Raw genomic sequence first — 23,441 nt, 5'->3', positions numbered from 1 at the left:
TCTTCTTTGACCTATATGTTACTTGAAAATGTATACAGTAATTTTCAAATATATGGGTTTGTTCTAGCTCTTGTTTTGTTATTCATTTCTAGTGTAACTGCACTATGGGCATAAAACATCATTCCAACCCACTGAAATTTGTTGAAAACTTATGTTAGACCCTAAGATATAGTCACTATAAAGAAATGAATTCTTTAGTTGTATAGGGTAGTATTTTATGAGGTCAAAATTGTTAACTGAGTCCTTAAACCCTACTGATTTTTGAGTCTGTCTATTTAGAGAAGTGCTATAATAGTTCACTGTGACATGGATTATCTGCTTCTTCTTTCTGAAGTTCTTTCAAAGTTAACTCTGTATATTTTGAGGATATATTATTAGGTGGGTGCAAATTCAACAGTTTATACTCCTGGTGAACTGACTTTCTATCATGATGAGACGATCAACTTTTATATCTAGTAATGCAGTCAGCCTTAAAAACCTATCATATTCAATATTAATATGGCAACATTGGTTTCCTTTTGGTTAATGTTTTTATGGTAAATCTTTTTTCAGTCTTTTAATTTCAATCTTTCATATATCTATTTTTACATATGTATACTGGATTTTAAAATCCAGACTGATAATCTTTGTTTTTTAACTGGAGCTTTTAGCCCATTTAGATTTAATTACTAGAGTTTCAATCTATCATATTATTTTAACTTTTCTATTTGTTCCAACCACTTTGTGTTTATTTTTCTCTCCTTTTACTGAATTATTATTATTCCTAAAAATCTTTCCTCCATTCACTCTTCTAGTTTGGAAGTTAAATGTTATGTCTCTATCCTTTTAGTAATTATCCTAAAAATTATAACATGCTTCCTTAACTAATCAATGTCTAAAGAGCAATCAATCAATATTTTTATCCTTTTTCTCAATAATATAAGGAACTTAGAACACATTAGTATACTTATTCTCACTCCCAGCTTAAATATTATTGTTCTCATATATTTTAATTCTTTTATTTCAGCCCATCATGAAATATTACTCCATTTGTGCTTAAATTTATCCACCTATTTGCCATTGTGTGATCTTTCTTTGTGTCTTAAATTCCTGACCTTCGAATGAATATTTTCCTTCTGCCTAAGTTATATGTCTTAGAACTTCCTTTAGAGAGGGTCTGTTGGTAACAAACTTGGTTGTCTGGAAACATCTTTATTTTTGTCCTCATTCTTGAAATATTTTCACTGGACATACAACTCTAGGCTGGCAGTTATTTTCTTTCATCATGTCAGAGATATCACTGAACTATCTCTGGCTTCTATTATTACTGTTGAGAAATCAGCAGTGTTCCTTTGAAGGTATTGTGGCTTCTTCCCACCCTTGGGCTTACAGATCTCTTGTATTTCTCTACCTACCTACCCACATCTGCCTATCAATCAGTCAATCATTTTCTGAAGTTTCACAGCAAGGTCTCCAGTTTAGATTTCTTTTATCCTGAGTGGGATTTTTGCTAGGCTTCTCGAATCAGCAGATTGTATCTTTCATCAGTTTTTTTCTCAGCCATTGTATCTCTTCAAATATAGTCTCTGCTCTACTCTTTCTTTTCCTTCTCAGAGTCTAATCAGAATTATACTACATCTTTATGTAGAGTTTCAATCTACATATTGAATCATCCTTCAATGGACAAATGGATAAAGAAGATATGGTCCATATATACAAGGGAGTATTATGCCTCCATCAGAAAGGATGAATACCCAACTTTAATATCAACATGGACAGGACTGGAAGAGATTATGTTGAGTGAAGTAGGTTAAGCAGAGGGAGTCAAATATCATAAGCTTTCACTTACTTATGGAGCATAACGAATAACATCAAGGACATTGGGAGATGGAGAGGAGAAATGAGATGGGGGGAAGTTGGAGGGGGAGACAAACCATGAGAGACTGAACTCTGAGAAACAAACTGAGGGATTTGGAAGGGAGCAGGGATGGGTTAGCCTGGCGGTGGGTATTATGGAGGGCACGTATTGCATGGAGCACCTAGGTGTGGTGCATAAACAATGAATTTTGGAACGCTGAAAAGAAATACAATAAAATTAAATTTAAAAAAATAAGAATTATACTACATCCTTCTCAATCCTCTAGGTTTTTTTTTATATAATGGACAATTTTAAAGGTAGAACAAATATTATAATGAACCCTCATATAACCACTACTCTGCTTCAAAAGTTATCAACATTTTTTCCAATTTTGTTCTGTTACTCTCTTAAAATACCAGCCCCCTACACACACATTTTCTCCTAGAGTATTTTAAAGCAAATCCCAGAATTCTATCATTTCAACAGTAATAATCCAGTATGTATCTCTATAGGATAAGTAAATTTAAGATCTATGATTTCTCCTCTTCTCCACTTTGACCAAGCTATTCATTTGTTAAATGAATTGGGTCATCTATCCTGGAAGATTTCCCACATTCTGTTTTGGCTGATTGCATCTTCATGGTGTCATTTCACATATTCCTCTACAGACACACATCCACCCCACATTTCCTGATAGTTATTATAATCAGTGGCTTGATTAGATCTCAGTTTAATTCTTTGGTAAGAACAGTTTAAAGGTGGTTCTATATATTTGCTATTGCAATATAACAGGAGGCACAAAATGGCTGCCATACTCTAAAGAATATTAAGACTGATCACTTCAGTTGAGTACTGTCAGCCTGATCTATTCATCCATTATAAAACCTTTCCTCAAGTGTTTTAGCAGCCATGCTGATTGTTGCTAGAACCATTATTTCCTTAGGGATTATGAAATGGTGAATTTTCTAATGATATCATTCCTTCTGCATTTCATTGCTACAATTCTTCTATAGAGGAAGGACTTTCCGTCATCAACTATTATCTTGAAATACAGTTCATAAAGGAAAGTCAGGATAAATACTTGACTCTTTTTCATTATTTATTGAGGTATATAATAATGAGTTGGTGACCTAGCAACCTCCATCAACTATTTGGATATTATCATTACAAATCCATAAATTTTTATATATTTGATATGTTTCTGTCTGCAGATATTTATTCTTTTTTTATTTTTAAAGATTTTATTTATTTATTTGACAGAGAGAAATCACAAGTAGATGGAGAGGCAGGCAGAGAGAGAGAGGGAAGCAGGCTCTCCGCTGAGCAGAGAGCCCGATGTGGGACTCGATCCCAGGACTCTGAGATCATGACCCGAGCCGAAGGCAGCGGCTCAACCCACTGAGCCACCCAGGCGCCCAGATATTTATTCTTTTTTAATTAGGTAAACGTGCTCCATTGTCTCCAGCAATTAACGTTACGAAAGTGTCTGATGGTAAAATCTTTCCTTTGTAGGTAACCTGCCTTTGAAATTCAGAAGTACTAGCAGCATATGTCTAGTTTGGGTATCATTCTTTTCATCTTGCCTGGTACTTGTGAGTTCTTTTAATCTAAGGACTCAAGCCTCTTTGATAAATTATTTTCCTCATCTGTTCTCATCTCTACACCTCCTTTAATAAATGTAGTAAATTTCTTAACTATAGCGTTTATTTTTGCTCTCTCTCCCATAGTTTTAATTTCTTCATTTTTCACCTTGAATTCTACAAAGAATTTTTTAAGTTTGTCTTCTTATTCATTAATTTGATGTTCTACAATAAACTATCAGCTATATATAATCTAAAAAATTTTTAATTGTGTCTTTTCATATCTAACAGCTCTTTCCTATTCCCAAATTATTACTTTCACCATTTGGGGGTAAAAATTTCAAACCTACAGAAAAGCTGAAAATATAGTACAATAAAAAGCCATATATTCTTTTTTTTTTTTTAAGATTTTATTTATTTATTTGACAGACAGAGATCACAAGTAGGCAGAGAGGCAGGCAGAGAGAGAGAAAGGAGGAAGCAGGCTCCCTGCTGAGCAGAGAGCCCGATGTGGGGCTCAATCCCAGGACCCTGTGATCATGACCTGAGCCAAAGGCGGAGGCCTTAACCCACTGAGCCACCCAGGTGCCCCAAAAGCCATATATTCTTTATCTAGATACACCCATGATGAATGTTTTGCCTCAGATCATTATTTTTGGTGACTACTTGTTGATTTCATTTATTAATGGAATGGCCAGTTGAATGATACTAAAAATACTAATAAAAAACTAATATTAAGTTTTAAGAAAAACTTCTGTTTTTGTGGTAAGTTTGTTTTACAGGAGGTCATTTGTTCTGATGATTGAGATTAGTCCCCCTTTTTCACCAAGTTTTTGCATAAAATTTAAGGAGGCTCTCATAGTTTCAGGTTCATGCATGACCTGGAGAGTGAGTATCTCCTTAATAATAAAGCACCTCCTTAATAATAAGGCACCTACTGCCAACATTTAAGGAGACACTACCTCTTGACTTTGAACAAGTGCCAAGTTTGCACTTACACAAACTCAAGAGTTAATGGCTTCTTAATTTTACATCCTAGTTGCCTCTTTTGCTTCACCCAGGTCCTACCCTGCTGTGCACTCTGTTGTGGTTCTTTTCATTCTCTGTTTTTGTCTCTTTCTTACTATTAAGCCTATCCAGTACCTGCAGTTGAGAAGGGCTCTGTCATAGTTTGCATGAATCTGTTCAAACACCATAGATATTTTGTTCTTCTTCATGCAGTAAAGGGTAAGTAACCGGTGCTTCCTTCACATTTTTCAACAATGTACCCTAAAGTGATCCTGCCAATTTACATCAATAATACTCACTTTACCATCTGTTGCTAACTGTGTAGACTCTACAGAGCATTTAGCAAATCAGCCAAATTTGTTAATCATCCTTTATCATCAAAGTACACACATAATTTATTTACTTATTCAGATTCTTTTTCTATATGGGAACACTTTTGTCTCTATAAGGAAAAAAATGTCAATTCAAGTTTCACTTGGAAAACTGTGACGCATACTTTAATTCAGTTACTCCAGAATATACTGATATAAAAGAATAACCTCTCAAAATCACATCTAATTATTATACAAAATTTGTTTCAAAAGTCAGGCATTCTAATCATGGTTTGTTCATTTGTTTTTATTTTTATATTTTTTTTAAGATTTATTTATTTGAAAGAGAAAGAGAGAGAATGGGGTCAGGGGAGAGAAATAATCTTCAAGCAGACTCCCTGCTGAGTGTAGGGAGGCCAGAGCAGGGCTCAATCCCAGGACCCCCAAGATCATGACCTGAGCTGAAAGCAAGGGCTGGCCACTTAACCAGCCGAGCCACTCAGGCACCCCATCCACTTGTTTTCAAACAGAAGTTAGCATTTCTATCTTTCCCATTAAATACAGTCAGAAAAATCAGGAGGCAAATTCTTAGAGATGTTCTCGATTCTATGGTTGCTCATTTTTCCACTTTTCAAAGACCTTTAAGTGGGTTACAGTTACTGCACATTTGTCTGTCAAATCTGCCTTATTTGTGCACCATGGCTTGGACTAGAGTGAGACAAGGCGGTGCCTTAGAGCACAAGATTCAAGGACGCATTCACTCTTAGGGTGGTACCGATGTAAAATCTGCCCTTTCTCCAACAGGAGACAAGTGCCAACTTAAATTTTGTGTCATATAAGCCTCTCTTGCTTCACTCTAGTCCAGGCCCAGCAGTACCTATATCCAAATATATTTTAGAACTGATATTGCAGGTGCCAAAAAAAGAGGAAGTTTTCTCAGTATCCTTACCAGTAATTTTATGCTCTGAAAATTACCATATCTATTCAGACATCATTATATAAATGTAGTGAGCTGATTTTGAAGGAAATACTATTTAACTTTTGCTAATTTGAGTTTCTTGTTTGTTTGTCTGTGGGTTTGTTTTTGTTTTTGCATTCTATTGCAGTACTTACTGTTCCTAGACTTCTTCATGCGCAGTTGCAAAATATTCTGATTTTCCTTTGAAGCCCATGATTGGTTTGCAAATGTCATTTAAAAATAACTGTTTCAAGTAGTTATTATTCAGATATTCTCATAGAACAGATACCAAGATTTGGGCTCATTTGCATCTCCACTATAAAACTCACATTTTAATAGCTTTCTACAGTACAGCCTGCCAACTATTCCCTAATATTTATTCTACTCTTCCTTCTTAGATCTAGAGCTCTTGATTTTTAACTGGGTAATACAACTGCCCAGTAATAAAGGTTTATTTTCTAATGTCCCTTGCTAGAGGTAGGTGTGAGTGCTTTTTGTCTTTTTCTTGTTTATTGGAATGGGGCACAGGGGCTGTAGCTCAAAGATGGCTGTCTTGGAAGTCTGTGCCAAGGATGCGGGGTCAGCAAAACAGGAGACTGGGACCCTAATGCCCTTGTGAGGTTACAGTATTGGCAATGGACCTTCCACATTTTCAAAGACAGAAATAAATTTTTCTTTTATTTAAACTGGCATTTGAGGGGTGACTGGCTGGCTCATCAGTGGAGCATGTAACTTCTGATATCAGGGTTCTGAGTTCAAGCCCCACGTTAGGTGATGAGATTGCTTAAAAATAAAATCATAAAACAAAAAAAAAACCCAAACATTTAAAAAAAAAAAAAAAAACCCTGGCATTTAAGGCTTTCTATTGCCCACAGATAATTCCAATTCCAACTGAAATCCCATTAACCAGAGACTCATATGATTAAAAGGATCTTAAAAAATAACAATTCTGGGAGGCTCCACATATTAAGAAAAAACAGTTGATTCAGTGTAATTTTTCCTTAACCTTTAGCTAAAATCAGTCATCCTGAAAGAAGCATAGCTTTGCAGGGGGAGATAGTGAATTCCAAAACATAAACTATGTTTCAGGGAGAAAACAGGCTGGACAAAACTATTGTGTAAAAGGTAAAGGCTCCCAGAAAAAAAAAAAAAATAATAAAAAAAATAAAAGGTAAAGGCAGATTGAAGACATTCCAGAGAGAGAAGCAGATAAAATCGTCACTGATTCCTGAGGCCCAGTTGTATTCTCTGCCTAGGGTTCTGTACAATCTCCTTGAGTCTTTAAAACAAGTTATCCTTTTGCTTAAGTTAAAAAAAAATTTTTTTCAACCAAATGGCTTGTTTTTAATAGATATAACCAAGAGTACTAACCAATAGAACAGGTGATACATACAAGAGTGTGCCATTTAGTCAGTGTTATTGAGGAACATCTTGCCTTGGTTAAGATATTCAAGTAAGCAGCATCAGGGAAATACAAATCAAAACCACAATGAGATACCTCCTTACACCAGTCAGAATGGCTAAAATTAACAAGTCAGGAAATAACAGATGTTGACAAGGATGCGGAAAAAAGGGAACCCTCCTACACTGTTGGTGGGAATGCAAGCTGGTGCAAACACTCTGGAAAACAGCATGGAGGTTCCTCAAAAAGTTGAAAAGAGAGCTACCCTATGACCCAGCAATTGCACTACTGGGTATTTACCCTAAAGATACAACCATAGTGATCCGAAGGGGTATGTGCACCCGAATGTTTATAGCAGCAACGTCCAAAATAGCCAAACTATGGAAAGAACCTAGATGTCCATCAACAGATAACTGGATAAAGAAGATGTGGTATATATATATAATGGAATACTATGCAGCCATCAAAAGAAATGAAATCTTGCCATTTGTAATGACGTGGATGGAACTAGAGGGTATTATGCTTAGCGAAATAAGTCAGTCGGAGAAAGACAACTATCATATGATCTCCCTGATATGAGGAAGTGGAGATACAACGTGGGGAGCTTGCGGGGTAGGAAAAGAATAAATGAAAGAAGCTGGGATCAGGAGGGAGACAAACCATAAGAGTCTCTCTCTCTTTTTTTTTTTTTTTTAAAGATTCTATTTATTTATTTGACAGAGAGAAATTACAAGTACACTGAGAGGCAGGCAGAGAGAGAGAGAAGGAAGCAGGCTCCCCGCTGAGCAGAGAGCCCGACGCGGGACTCAATCCCAGGACCCTGAGATCATGACCCGAGCCAAAGGCAGCGGCTCAACCCACTGAGCCACCCAGGCGCCCCCCATAAGAGACTCTTAATCTCACAAGACAAACTAAGGGTTGCTGGGGGCAGGGGGGTCGGGAGAGGGTGATGGGGTTATGGACATTGGGGAGGGTATGTGCTATGGTGAGTGCTGTGAAGTGTGTAAACCTGGCAATTCACAGACCTGTACCCCTGGGGCTAAAAATACATTATATGTTTATAAAAAAAAATTAAATTAAAAAAAAAAAAAGATATTCAAGTAAGTAAAAAATTTATAGGCAAGTTACCCACCCCCTGGATCCCATTGTCACTGAATGCAGTTTGACATTTTATTTTACAAAATAACTGTGTATTTATCACTGCATTCCATTAAATTCTGATCAGTGTGCTTTTTATTATTTTTCTTGGAAAGTTTGAGACATTTTCAATGTACATATGAGGATATTAACATTTCAATTTTGGGCTCATTGTTTTTTGGCATAAATGGCCTGTCGGGATCATTCTGTAGTTTTGTACAGATAGAAATGAATTAAGGAACTTTCTAGGAGGTCTTTTTGTGCAAAAGCTGAAAAGGGTGTTTGCTTTACGGTTTGAATTTGCTGCTAGGACCACTCAAAGGAATTGCTGTATGTCATTTTAAGTTTGGTTCACCCTGGGCTTCTCACAGTTACTGCAATCTGTACTCAAGTTCAAAAACACACAAGGGTAAAGCATAGGACTTCGCCAGAACTTTCTAGAAAGAAGTAACAATAAAGTGGAGGCCTGAGTTATTTAGCTGGGCCTCGAGATAAATGGGGTTTTCACTTTTAGAGATGGAACAATTGGATAGTAGTATCATTGTCAACCACTGGAGCTTCACCAATCAGTATCTTTGAGGGAGCCCTTCTCCACTTGACCAGGCTTATATCATACATCTAATGTGCAGTGGAGCTCTTCTCTATGCTATCACAACAATGTAAGTTTATTTTAATTCTTTCTTGTCATTGATAGTTGGCTATTCATATATTCTGATTTTTATGAAACTGGATACATAATATTTAATAATATAATTTAGCAAATACATTCACCAACAATGTTATGTTCCTAAACCTGCTCTCATAATTTGAATTGCATTTTATACTATGCTGCATGAATTGTATTTAGGAATTCAGAGTTATATATTTCATTAACTTACAGTCACAGTTAGTAAATGATGGTCAGTCACCACTGAGCCTAACTTATCACTTTATTTTATTGAATGGTTGTATATATTTAATGTCAGGTTACTTCTCTCCACACTGGCCTTTTTTCCTAAGTTGTCTTTAAAAATACTATGGTTTGGTGGTGTCTGGGTGACTGAGTCGATTAAGCATCTACCTTTGGCTCAGGGTTCCAGGGTCCTGGGATTAAGCCCCAAATCAGGCTCCCTGCTCAGTGCAGAGCCTGCTTCTCCTTCTCCTTCTACCCCTCCCCCTGCTCGTGCTCTCTCTCAATAAAATCTTTTAAAAAAGTATTGTGATTTTATCACTTTGCAAGTACAGAAATCAGAGGTCTGAAGTGTGGAGTTTACATAGATTTACGACACTGAAGAATCTTTAGCTGCTTTCGGGGTACTTTGAACTTTATTTGCAATATAAGTACATGCTTATTATCACTTTGTTTAAATTCTGAACTTAGTTCTTTTTCATAAAATAAGTAGTTTCAGGTGACAGGTGGGGAAATTAATCATCTGCCTGAGCACATGTCATCTTATGACAATGAATGCTCTTCGGCTTCTGCAGTCAAGTTATCACTGAGTGCAGCCTGACATTTTGTTACATCAAACAATTGTGGTGTGATATCCTTTTATTATTCGACTAAAATGTGAACCTGGCTTTTCCCAAAAGCTTTATTTGAACTATTATCTCCTTTCAATTTACAAATAAGGAAAACAGCTGACCAGAAGCATACCATAAAAGCATTAAAACTCTTTTAATAATTTTAATGGAAATGTTTTGATGTTAAAGACACCTTCCTGCTTCCCTAAACAGAATATGGTATACAATACAAAATAAGACTTTTTCAGATTGACTCAAGGTTACCAACATGGTCAGTTATTTTACTCAGCTTTAATACTGCAAAGTCTTCAGGAACTACTAGGAAATAGATACATATTTAAATATACATACATACATAACACATGCATATTGAATACACCCCATACTATTGCACTTTCTCAGCTGTCATTTATCATTTTTATTAGTCAGTATGCTACTGATTCTAATATTCCTTAACTCATACATAATTATGTCATCAGTATTTTCCTTTTTTTTTTTTTTTTTGGTTTGGCAATGGTCCATTTTTTAAAATGAAATTTCACATGAATTCCAACATACAAACTGAATGAATATGGATTTCTGCTGTGGAAGTGGAACAGGGAGCCAGTGTCCTGCTGCTGAGCCTCTATACCTGGTCTTCAGAGTAGAACACTGAGGTATCTGATGAAACCCCAGGCTACCATCAAACAATTCGATACCACTAGTCAAACCTAAGAGTGACTTCCTCTATTCTGAAGCATAAACTTTTTTAGAAAATGTTATCTTGTACCTTGTACAGAAGGCAACAACAATAAAAACATCCATGATCTCATTACTCAGTAACTTCAATTAGTATAACAAATAAAAATGGAAGTAAAAGATAAGTAAGGGTCCCAAGTTCAAATAATACAGAGTATGGGTTTTAGACTCAAAGGGCCTGAATTTTAATGCAGGCATTGTCACTACTAGCTTTAACATTTTGAGCAAGTTACTTAACTAAGGTTCAGTTTCTCATATATTAAAAAAGAAGATAATGGTATGTATTTCCCAGGCTGTTCTATGGATCAAATGCATACAATAGGCACTATTAAATTCCTTTTCATTCCCCTAGAAAGAGATTAGGATTTCTTGATTAGCTTCAGACTCCTGATGGAGTATAGGAGAGGATGTGGCAGGGAGTAAACAATGGAGTAGAGATTTGGGAGACAAGGGATACGTTTAGGAATTCTTGTGCCCTAATTACTGTCTTTTTTTTTTTCTTTTCCCCCTCTCATGGGTATAGGAATTGGCCATCTCCTTTGCTTTAACTTCTACCATTTGCTGCTTTCATTTAGAGTGGTAATCCCACTTCCACCTTTCCCTCGCCAATTAGAAGATGAAATTTATCCTGGTTTCTCCTCCTAGAGTTACAGGGTTAAAAAATACCTGATTATAAAAACAAACACCTGAAGATTGACTTCCAGAATAGCAGAGTAAAAACCGCAGGGAACTTACTCTCTCTCTAAAACAATGAAAATACAGGCAAACAGACAATTTCTGGGTCTGACATTTAACAAAAACCAAAGAATGAACTGAAAAATTCAAAAGAAATTACTGAACTTCAGTGCCCTTGAGAAAAAACAGCAACCCAGGTACCTGAGGTAGAGTATAGCCCAGATATCACACAGTTAATGAAAATGCCAGTTCCAATCCTCTGTCTACTGGCTAAGGGACTTGTGATCTTTACTTCATCCCACTGAGCTGAAGTTCACCTTATTTTCCCCTTAACTACCTGTGAGAATTAAATAACGTAATATGAACAAAACACCCATGAATTGATGGGGAAAAGTTACTTACCTAAAAAAACTTGCTAAACCCAACATTTCTACCTTAAACACACAAGATATCATACTATTTGCAAACAAATCATGTAAAAGCTTTAGAGTTGTTCCAACAACGTGTCTTACCTTTTCATGTAATTATTATGCATTAAAACTTCTAAAAATAGTGATAATAAGGCCAAAATTTTAATTTGACATAAATCAAAATGACAATATTGAAATTGCTCAATAAAGCATTTCTCCGCCCTGGGCCTCAATCTTTCCAGTACATTTCTCAAAGGAGGATTTCTATTCATTCCTCTATATCAGTGCAAGCTGTCCCTCACACCGGACTGCTTTAGAGTATCCTTTCTTTAAAGCACCGTCCCTATAATTATAATGCCTTTCTTCCTCTATTTCAAAACAGCATTTAAAAAAATCTTAACTCAAACTATCCAGTCATACTCTTCTATAAATTTACAGGCTCCCAAACATATACACAGTATTGCAGTAAAAGGGATTTATTTGGATTTTACTTTTAAAATCATCAAAATAGCAAACAGTGACTTTTTAAAATTCAAATTAAATTGCATGGAGAAGAAAAGATAAATATAATACATGTTTTTACTAAGAATAAACTCCTACCTTAGGAGAAGTGGAGAGATCTCTTCCTGCAGAAATAACGGTGTTTTCATTTACTCCTCCTGTCTTTGGTGAGATGGCTGGTGGGGCTGGAGCTTTTCTTTTCACTCTCCTTTCAGTTTCTAGTTCTTGAACTGGAGTTACCAAATTATTTGGAGAAAGAGTTGGTTTAGGTTCATAAAAAGGATTAGATCTAAATGAAAGAAGAAGTATTGTTAAATGTTACTCTAAAATAGTTCATTCCTAACTAAAATAATAAAAAATAAAAATTTATAAAAATATAAAATACTGAAAATGATAAGGAGAAACCCAAACTAATGATAACCTACAATTTGGAAACAATCACTATTAATCTATTTTTTATGAATCATTAACAATAAAATTTTTCCCTTTAAAAAAGTATTTTTAAATTTTTTTTCATACAAGGTCACACTTGGCTCTATTGTATATAGAGCCTTAGAAAAATGTTTATAGTAATAGTAAATCCCATATACTCCCCATACCCAAGGTAAAGGAAATAAGATATGGAAACATTGATTTGCTTTTTTATGTTCCCCACATCAAACATTCGTTTTTTTCCCTTGCACTTCATCCCTTCTCATTAGGATGAAATGCATTTAGAAGTTCACTCAGCAAGGCTGTATTAATAGTAAATTCTCCCAGGCATTGAAAATATCTTTATGTCACACTTAAATGATAATTCAGCTAGGTAGAAAATTCTAGTTGTAAGTTAATTCATCTCAGCACTCTGATGATATTAGCCCACTGTCAGCCTAGTATTGTTCTTTTAGAAGTCATCTTTTATCTTTGGTTGCTGTTAGGGTCTTCTTTTTTCTTCTGGTTTTGAGTAATTTTACTATGATATGTCTAGGTGTGGATTTCTTTTAATTTATCCTGTTTCAGGCTCTTTATATCTCCTAAGTCTGAAGATGTAGGTTTCATTAGTTCTGAAAAATTATCAACCATTATCTCTTTGATAGCCTCTTCTCTATTTTCTCTATTCTCTTCTTTAGAAAATCTTATCAGATGTATGTTGAATTATCTCTCTCCTTCATATGTTTATAAATTTTCATTTCTCCCATGTTATATTCTGGATAATTCCTCATATCTATGATCCAGTTAACTACCTCTCTCTTCATCTGTGTCTAATTTAATGTTTAATTCTCCAGAATTTTTAATTCTGATAAGCATTTTTCTTCATGTGGCTGTGTATAGAATACCTCAGGTATAGAGATCTGAGTCATTAATCATTTAAACATATTTACTTCAGAGTCTCTATCTGATAAATCTATTACTTTAAGTTTCTGCATGGACAATCCTAGTGTTTCTTATCTCCTGACTCTCTCTCTTAGTAGTATACTGTTTCCTTGTACGATTTGTAATTCTAGATTTCGAGTTCAGGGCTTAATCTGAGGAAATCCTGCATAGTCTGAGCTGGGAGTGTCTCCTTTCAATGTTTATGTTTGTTTTTGCCAAGTGCTTCAGGAGCCATTTTATGTTCTTTTTTCTTGTCTTGGAGGATCCCAGGCCACCACCCTACCACTAAAATGCCAAATCCATGGAGGATTTGGGTGGGCCTATGTGCTTATAACATTTCTGGGAATACTTTTTTTTTTTTTCTCTCTACCTACAGTCTAGGCCCAGGCAAAATACCCTTCCTTGTTAACTCCTTTTATGAACAGATGATTTTTTTTTTGCATTAGTTATCCGTAGACACAAGTATCTGGTATATGTGATGATTATTCTTCCTATAAACTGTTATCCTGGTTTTTATTTGTTAGTTTGTTACATTTTTCCCCCAACACCAACACCTAGAATTGTATATGTAAAGAATAAAATTTCTGAGTCCACAAGGCTAAGAACCAGCTGACCCAAATACAGTGATTATTCCAAGGGAATTCCACCTAGTCATGTAAGGTCTGTACTGGTAATGACCCTCTGTTTTAATTACAAATGCTCTTTTAACTACAACAGTATCAGACTCACTAAGAACCAATATCAATTATGTACACCCTTAAATAAGAATTTACATATGGACAAAGCATGAGACTGGGTACCAAGTAGATATGGATCAGAGATGGGAAATATATCATAATTGTGATGTCATTCTTATGCTATACTCATGGCAGCAATGAGTGTCATGGGATTCTTTCCACTGAGCTAGGGTACAGTCACAGAATCTCTTTCAACTCTGCTCAAGGTAGTTGCTTTTAACTGAATGGGGTTGGCATTTACAAAGAAACGTATTTCCTGTTCTTCCTCTTCTTATGTCTGTGCATTCAAGAGAATAAGAATAGGAAACTGCACTTGAAAATTTGTTTTTCAGACGAAATATTCTTGCCTAGTAAGTGATCAAGACATGCTTGAAGTATTCACATCCCATGTTTACAACTGGAGAAGAACTTGGGGATATCAAAATAAGGAACAATGTTAAAATAACTAGGTATTCAAAAAAAGCTGAGTATTCTCTCTGAAAAGAGACATGAAAGGTATCACATCTAGCCTAGAATGGAGGGCTTACCAATTACATTATTAATTAAGATTAATGAAGTGTTTATGCGGTGCTAGGCACTATTTTAAGTATTTCATATGTAATTAACCCATTTAATCCCTACAAGTTTGTTTCTTGGGCTGATTAAACTGAGAGCCTCAGACAGCTATTTTTCAAACTCTAAAAGTAGTTTGAAGGGGGCGCCTGGGTGGCTCAGTTGGTTAAGCGACTGCCTTCAGCTCAGGTCATGATCCCAGAGTCCTGGGATCGAGTCCCACATCAGGCTCCCTGCTCCTTGGAGAGTCTGCTTCTCCCTCTGACTTTCTCCCCTCTCATGCTCTCTTTCACTGTCTCTCTCTCAAATAAATAAAATAAAATAAAATAAAATAAAATAAAATAAAAAGTAGTTTGAAGGGAGGTAAATGTAAAGAAAGAAGATGAAAACAACATTTTTTTTAAAACTCCAAAACTTAAAAGAGAGAAAAATCTTTTCCCCCCCAAACTTACTATTTGCCAACTAATGTTAAATATTTTAGAACTAGGGGCACCTGGGTGGCTCCATTGGATAAGCGACTGCCTTAGGCCTAGGTCATGATCCCAGGATCCTGGGATGGACCATGGCATGGGGCTCCCTGCTCAGTGGGAGGCCCACTTCTCCCTCTTCCTCTGCCACTGCTCGGCCTACTTGTGCTCTCTATCTCTGTCAAATGAATAAATAAAATCTTTAAAAACGATTAAAAAAGTTTCAGAATTAAACAGACCCATTTCAATCTAACTCAATTAATTAATTAGGTGATATTCTAAAAAACTCGTCTTGGTTAGGTCTGTCTAGAATAAACAACCGTAACAGTTTGTAAGATGGTAGCTGCCACAATAATCATTATTATTATTTTGTTACGTAAATATGGCTAGTCTTAAGACAACTTAAGAAGTGTTAAAGGACATTTATATTGCAAAAGGATGTGTGCTTCAAAGCCTTCAAAGAACACTGACAAAATCCCTTAAAACAGGTATGATTCGGTACACTTTATTTAACTTACAATACTCAGTTGTATGTAATTTTTATAAAAACATATCTAGTATGTATACAAAAGTAACTAGATATTATCATTTTTCTTCCTATTTCTGCCTGCTTCAAACCACTTGGGTCTCCCTCTAATCACTTGAATATTAGTATTCCTGTCAAAAGAAGGTAAATGCAAGTAAAAAGGAAGCTCATAATCAGCTGATTTCCAAAGCTGGATCATAAGACTCATATTACTAGAAACATAATCAAAACAGACATTTTCTTGAAACAATTAGAGCTATGTTTCTCAATCTGTTTTATACTATAACATGTAGTAAAAATGAAATTGGTATGTCATGTTATCTTAAAAACATTGGAAGTTGCTGGAAAAATCAGGGTACCAGGGACTCCAGCTGCTCTGGACCATGCCTCACTGCCAGAAAGACTAAGGGAATGAGTGAATGAGTATCTCTGCACGCCTATAATCTACTGGTGAGAAAACAGTGTGCTAGGCACCACCACTTGCTAGGTACTAAGTAAGAGTAAGACAAGCTTCTACTACTAAGTGCTTTGAATGACCCTCCCCTATGGATCAGAGATTTCTAACAAAAACTGAATTTAAAGGGCGCCTGGGTGGCTCAGTGGGTTAAGCCGCTGCCTTCGGCTCAGGTCATGATCTCAGGGTCCTGGGATTGAGTCCCGCATCGGGCTCCCTGCTGAGCAGAGAGCCCGCTTCCCTCTCTCTCTCTCTCTCTCTGCCTGCCTCTCCATCTACTTGTGATTTCTCTCTGTCAAATAAATAAATAAAATATTAAAAAAAAAAACTGAATTTAAAAACAAAAATTAATTTCCTACTTTTTTTTTTTTTTCAAGATTTTATTTATTTGACAGAGACACAGTGAGAGAGGGAACACAGGCAGGATGAGTGGGAGAGGAAGAAGCAGACTCCTTGCTGAGCAGGGAGCCCGATGCTGGCTGAAGGCAGATGCTTAATGACTGAGCCACCCACGTGCCCCTGAATTTCCTACTCTTAAAGAATAACCAGGATATCGTCATATTTATATGAAGTGTCCAGAATACTCAAATCCCTTTGGACAAAAAGGAGATTAATGGTTTTAGGAGGCAGGGGAAGGGAGGAATTGAAACTGACCATTAACAGGTAAAGGATTTCTTTTTGGGGTGACAAAAATGCTCTGGAATTAGATTGTGGTGATGGCTGCACAACACAGTGAATTAGCTAAGAACCAGTGAAGTGTACACTTTAAATACAGGGTTTTATGTTTTGTGAAGTATATCTTAATAAAAAAAAGGTGCTATTAAAAAAGTGACTAGTAGGGGCGCCTGGGTGGCTCAGTGGGTTAAGCCTCTGCCTTCGGCTCAGGTCATGATCCCAGAGGCCTGGGATCGAGTCCCGCATTGGGCTCTCTGCTCAGCAGGGAGCCTGCTTCTCCTCATCTCTCTCTGTCTGTCTCTCTGCCTATTTGTGATCTCTCTCTCTATCAAATACATAAATAAAATCTTAAAAAAAAAAATAAAAAAAAATAAAAAAGTGACTAGTATACACTGTGCTATAAAAAAGTGAATATATATGAAATATATGGTTATGAACATGCTCCCTTCTCTATAAAATAAATTATGTAATTACTGATCAACACATTTTAAAAAATATATAATATTTTTAGTAAAGAAAAGCTACTTAAGCAACTAGCATAATTTCCACATTCTGTTGATTATCTATGATTTGAATAACTTGTTCCAGGGCTTCCTATATCACTTTGAATAAGTAAAGATTATTTTTATCCTTGTACTATATACTTGAGTAGTAGATTAGTTCATCACTAACTCACTGTGAACTAAAAATTCATCTTTTACATTAAGCGGAAAACTGGACAGAATAATTTTAAGTGACATTATTCATCGCTTAGAAAACAATTCATCTGGGGCGCCTGGGTGGTTCAGTGGGTTAAAGCCTCTCCCTTTTGCTCGGGTCATGATCCCAGGGTCTGGGGATCAAGCCCCGCATCTGGGCTCTCTGCTCAGCAGGGAGCCTGCTTCCTCTCTCTCTGCCTGCCTCTGCCTGCCTCTCTGTCTGCTTGTCATCTCTGTCAAATAAATAAATAAAATCTTAAAAAAAAAAAAAAAGACAAGAATTCATCCAAGAAAAAGAATTACAGAAAGAAAAACTATAAGTTGATTAGAAATAGGATTGACATACTGAAAAAATAATAAAATGCGAAGCAAGGGTACAGTGAAATCTGTAGTTTTTTTCCCTCTCACTCTGAAACTTTACATTTCTTTGGAAAAAACACATTTCTTAAATGAGTGCGTAGAGTCTCTGAATAAAATTCAAAGACAACTTTTCTTTGGAAATAGACATACAACCATACCAGAAATAATTTTATGCTGGAAGAGTCATTTGATAAATGTCTTGAAAAAATATTATTGCTTTCTCAGTTTTCATTTTTGCTACATAAACTAATGGCTGAACTAACTCCCAAACACAAGAAACTGAGAAAACCCCTGTGGTTGCTAAGCACACAGGACACATGCTACTTGCACTGAAGGGTATTTACTTTCTCTTAGTGCTGATGGATATACTGAGGTTCTGAAGGTTGCTTTACACATCAAAATACTCGGCACTATTCATTTGTGATAAGTTTTATGTCAGAGGATGCAGGAAGAGTTTGGTAATGGAAGATGAGTAATACAGGCTTTTCACTCGATGAAAGGTCATAAGTTTATTATTGAAGTAAGAACAAATTTTGGAAGATTTCTGCTAATATAATTGGACCTACAGACTTTTGGACAAAAAAGGCGGAGAAATAGAGTTCTCCCTGAACTCTCAAATTAGCTGATGAGCAATCTTCAGAATATGTATGTAGATTCCTATTAAAAAAAAAAGCTAAAGTGTTTGTAGGTTCCCTCTGGTAATCTCAGATGATTGAGCAATTTAGAATGTTCTTTATTCATGGGAAACTTGTAAAGACTGTGACTTTCATGTGGAAAAAAAGAATGGTCAAAAGGAAACACCCAGTGATTCTGATTTTAGTTTTTAATAAGGCATTTTAAAAGTTTAAGCAAACATTAGATGTCTCTTTAATTTGTTAATAGGAGAGAGCAGGGTGTGTGTGTGTATGTTGTGTAATACTCATGCATCTTGGAATGACTGAATGCTTGTACTTAAAGTTTATATTTACATTCAAATACTCTAGGTGTGTGGCTATTACTCAGCACCTACACCACCCATGAGAAATTTTATTTTGATCACACATTAGCTATTTCAAAGAAAACAGATATAACTTTAGCAGTTGAGTTGAGTTGAGCTAACTTTTTCAACCCCTATAGTTATTAATCAGTATTGAAATCTAAACCTAGGTTTGGAATCAGCTGATCACTTCCATGTATTTCCATGCACTTATAGAAAATGAGAGCTTTTTTAGGTTTTATTAAAATATAACTAGGCCCATGGAAGCATGTAGCACATGTGAGAGTCACAGGCCATGTGGTGTAAAATGGAAAAAGCTTAAGAAATGCAGTTCCAAAGCAACAGAAAACAAGTCAACTACTTTATTCTTCCAAGCAAGTCTTTGAAATATTTGAATTTGGTTATTGTAGTTTTCTAAAATAATCTCTATGTCCCTATGCCCTCAATCACTGCTCTTTTGATGTGGTTTCTGGACATTTTGATGACTCTGTTGCTCTATTCTTTTAATGCTCTGAATCATCAATGCTCCTTGTAAAGAGTAGCATCCAGAAGTAAAATAGTGCTCAAAGCAAGAGCTGACCAATGCACAGGAAAGAAATGGCATATCTTTCTTAACACCAAGCGATTGCTCCCAAGATTGATACAGGAGCCTTTTTTAAAAATTCCCCTCTCAGTCTATAATATCCCCATTATTTTGAAAGATTTTCCTACTAAACTGTATTTTTAAAGGAATAACTATTTTTCACAAGATCTAAATAATCTTCATATACTAAAATTCACATATTTCTGAGAAAAACAAAGACCCATATAGCCTTACTAAAAGTAAACATATAATTACTATTCTATTAATTCCATCATCACCTGTTTCATTCCTGCGTCCATACCTAATGACTGAGTTTCTTCCTCATGATGGGTCAGGTTTTCCTGTTTCTTTACATGCCTGACAGATTTTTGACTGGTTGTTGGACACTGTCAATTTTATGTTTTGGGTGCTGGATTTTTTGGTATTCCTTTTGGTATCTCTGGTATATCTGCATGACGTGTAGATAAGTTACTTGGAAATATTCTGATTCTTTGAGCCTTGCTCTTAAGCTCTGTTAGGGCAAGCCTAGAACAGCCTTTAGTGCAGGGCTAATCTCACCACATTTTTGAGACACTCTGATGAGAACCTGACTTGATGTCCCATGTGTAAGGAACCACTTGGAAACAAACTATTCTTGGTCCTGGGTGAACTCCAGGGATGTTTCTGTGAGATTCTTTGTCCTTAATAATTTCTTCATATGTCTGCTCTCATCAATACTCAGCTAAAGTCTCAGGGGGAACCATCTACAGATCTCTGAAACTCAGGTTCTGAGTAGCTCTCTTTTCTCAGATACCCTGTCTACAATTCTATTCTATTCTCCTCAGTACCCCCAAAGTCCAAACTGTCTTCTCAATCCATGGAGATTACTAGGACTTTTAGGCTCTTCTTCCCAAACTAGAGTTGGAAATTCTCTCCCTTAAATAAAGCTTGGAGAAGCACAGGGCTCACTTTTGTTTTTGTTCTCTCAGAAATCACTGTCCTGTGCTATTTGCATACAATATCTGAAAACCATTTTTTCATATATTTCATTCAGCTTTTTAGTTTTTTAAGACAAGAAGCTATATCCAGCCTATTACTTCATCTATTACTTCCACCTCCAGCTAGAGGTGGAAGTTTTGTTGTTGCTATTTAACACACTCAGGGCCACAGTCTGCAGCCACACAGGCTGTGGACTGTGTAACTCCAGAATACCATGTGCACACACCCTTCTCCTATCTTCACCCTAAATTTGAGTAAATGGCAGCCCTAATCATACTGACTTTTTAAAATGAGCTTGTAACAATAACACTCATATTTCGGTAAGAATCATAACTCAAATGAAGGCAATTCCTAATTTATAATTGCTATGGTCTTATTTGGCATTTGACAAGTGTTCTCATCAAAACGATATCAAAAATGGCGATTTGGTTCCCACAAGAGAACCTAACATTATTGAAGTGTAATGCCTACGGTAACTGATTAAAAACACTTAAGCACCATTTATAATGTGGTTTTTGTGGGAAGACACAATTGGAATTCTAACTAGAGATTTCAATAACATACTCCGTCGTTAATTTAGGGTGCACATACATTCACATGGAAGAGGGTGGAAGAATAAGTATCAAAATAAGAATAAGTATCAAAATAAGAATAAGTATCAAAATCATAAAAATTCAGATGGATATGAGATAGATACTAACTTGTAAACTGTGTATTAATGCTGGGATAGAACTCTTTATACCAATTACAGAAGCATCTCTTTAAACAAAGAGACTGACTTATGATGATTGCAGAATAAAATGTACTTACTCATCCAACTCTTCTTCTTCTGTTTTAGAGCTATCAGCATAGAGGTACTTGCTCATGTCCACAGGTCTTACATTTTTTCTTTTTGTAGACTGAGGAGGAGAGTCCTTTATAGTTAAAAAAGTTTCTGGCTCATCGAATGGGTTCAAATACTGTGGAGTTTGTATCTCTTTAAAGGGATTATAGCTATTACTATAAAAAGTTTCTTCTGATTTTTTAGGTGATGCTGTTTCAGTGATAGGTTCTATAAAACAATAGCAAAAAATGAATTAAACAAAATACTATCTCATATTTTCTTATATTCTTAGTGTTTAAAAAATAATCTTTAATTAATACTCAGTGAGGCTGAAAGAGTCAAAACAATAATACATTTTAGAGGGGCTAAGTTCAGAAGATGTGTTACCTAAGATCTTTGTCTACTTCTCCACGAATGCTGCTCCCTCAAACGGTAGCTTTGAACAGGCTATTTTTATTTTTTAATTTAATTTAATTCTATTTTATTTTATTTACAGGGGAGAGGGGGAGGAGGCATGGAGAGAGGGAGACAGAGAATCTTTTTTTTTTTAGCTTTAAAATTATATTTTATTTTATATTATTTTTTAAAATTTTTTTCAACAAAGTATTATAGATTTTATTTTTTTAATTAAAAAAATTTTTTATAAACATATAATGTATTATTAGCCCCAGGGGTACAGGTCTGTGAATCTCCAGGTTTACACACTTCACAGCACTCACCATAGCACATACCCTCCCCAATGTCCATAACTCTACCACCCTCTCCCTACCCACCTCCCCACGGCCACCCTCAGTTTGTTTTGTAACATTAAAAGTCTCTTTTGGATTGTCTCCCTCCCGATCCCATCTTGTTTCATTTATTCTTTTCCTACCCCCCTAATACCCTCGCCCGTTGCATCTCCACTTCCTCATATCAGGGAGATCATATGATAGTTGAGACAGAGAATCTTAAGCAGGTTTTGCACCCAGCATGGAGCCCAACATGGGCTTGATCTCACAACCCTGAAATCATGACCTGAGCCAAAATCAAGAGTCAGACACTTAACCAACGTAGTCACCTAGGCGCCCCTAAAATGGCATCTTTGGAATCTCCTTGGAGTCTTTAATATTATTAGCATTACAGTATCTAATATTTGAAATTTTAACCTTCCTAGAGGACAATTCTATTATTATTTTATTTGCCTATACTAGTTTGCCATCTTAAACTGATATAAAATACATGTGTTTTTAAGAACATAAAGTGGATTAAATTTTGAAGTTGGTTTTGGTAGCTACAGAAGCAGAGACCACTCAGGGAACTAAAAATTCACTCTGGACTGTATCAAATATATACCCATGTATCACTGAATTCGTTTCGCAAAGCCTTCCAAGAGTAGGTTTCTGTATGCTATAAGACCTTAAAATTTAGAGCTTTTAATGAGATGGGTTGATTTTTTTCAATATAACTTTGATCCAAAAAGTACTCTATTTAGTAATGTAAAGGACTAACATAAGAATTCTCATGTAGAAAGCGCTACATTAAAGTCATACTGATAAGCTGATAGATATGTCACACCAAATTTTTCTAAATTTTATTATTTTAAATTTCATTTTGAAAACCAAGGTACCCTTAAAAATAAAATTCTGACTCCCAGCACAAAAAGAACTACAATAGCATCATGTTCTCCAACAATACTTATGAAGTGCCTAGTACCAGTCTTTTTCTTATGTGTCTTAATATTTTATTTTTTTAATGTGTCTTAATGCTTTAAAACAAAACTAGAATTTATAATAAAACTGTCCAATATTTGGTCACAGATTCTGCTGATAAAAACAATGTTTTCCCAGACTGGAGAAGTTTAAGAAAGCTAACAATCAAAGGGTAGTTTAAAAGTTTATGCCATCCAATTCTGACAAAATACTCTAGAAGGCAAAAAACTGATTACTGAAATTCTCAAGAAAAATAACTATTTCATAAGTGACTTCAAAAAATTTAATCCAATTATTATACAAATTTCATGACTGACATATTTATGACTTTTATATTTTAAAGTCAAGCTCCTTTTACTTACACTGTAGACATTAGCCCAGAAAACTTATTTTGTCTTTATATTGGAGAAAAACCTCTGAACTGAAATGCTATACACCTTGCAAAAGCAATTAAAAAGTGTGAAAGAGAATTCATAAAATCATAATAAATACTGAAATGAATTTAAATAAATCT

General features: G+C 35.5%; 1 protein-coding gene across 10 annotated transcripts in view; it reads right to left on the bottom strand.

Moving 5' to 3' along the window:
- The window catches only part of EHBP1 (EH domain binding protein 1), a 376,969-nt gene that overhangs the window by 162,395 nt on the left and 191,133 nt on the right, over nt 1-23,441 (bottom strand). For all 10 annotated transcript variants that reach the window (XM_059187792.1, XM_059187791.1, XM_059187789.1 and 7 more), the window contains 2 exons: nt 21,227-21,467; nt 12,157-12,346 (listed from right to left, as the gene is read on the bottom strand). In XM_059187792.1, coding sequence (XP_059043775.1) covers nt 12,157-12,346; nt 21,227-21,467 — 431 coding nt within the window. The remainder of the gene's footprint in view (nt 1-12,156; nt 12,347-21,226; nt 21,468-23,441) is intronic.

This window comes from Mustela lutreola, chromosome 9 (assembly GCF_030435805.1).
Source record: "Mustela lutreola isolate mMusLut2 chromosome 9, mMusLut2.pri, whole genome shotgun sequence".
Classification (NCBI taxonomy): domain Eukaryota; kingdom Metazoa; phylum Chordata; class Mammalia; order Carnivora; family Mustelidae; genus Mustela; species Mustela lutreola.
This window is presented reverse-complemented; position numbering and strand designations above follow the sequence as displayed.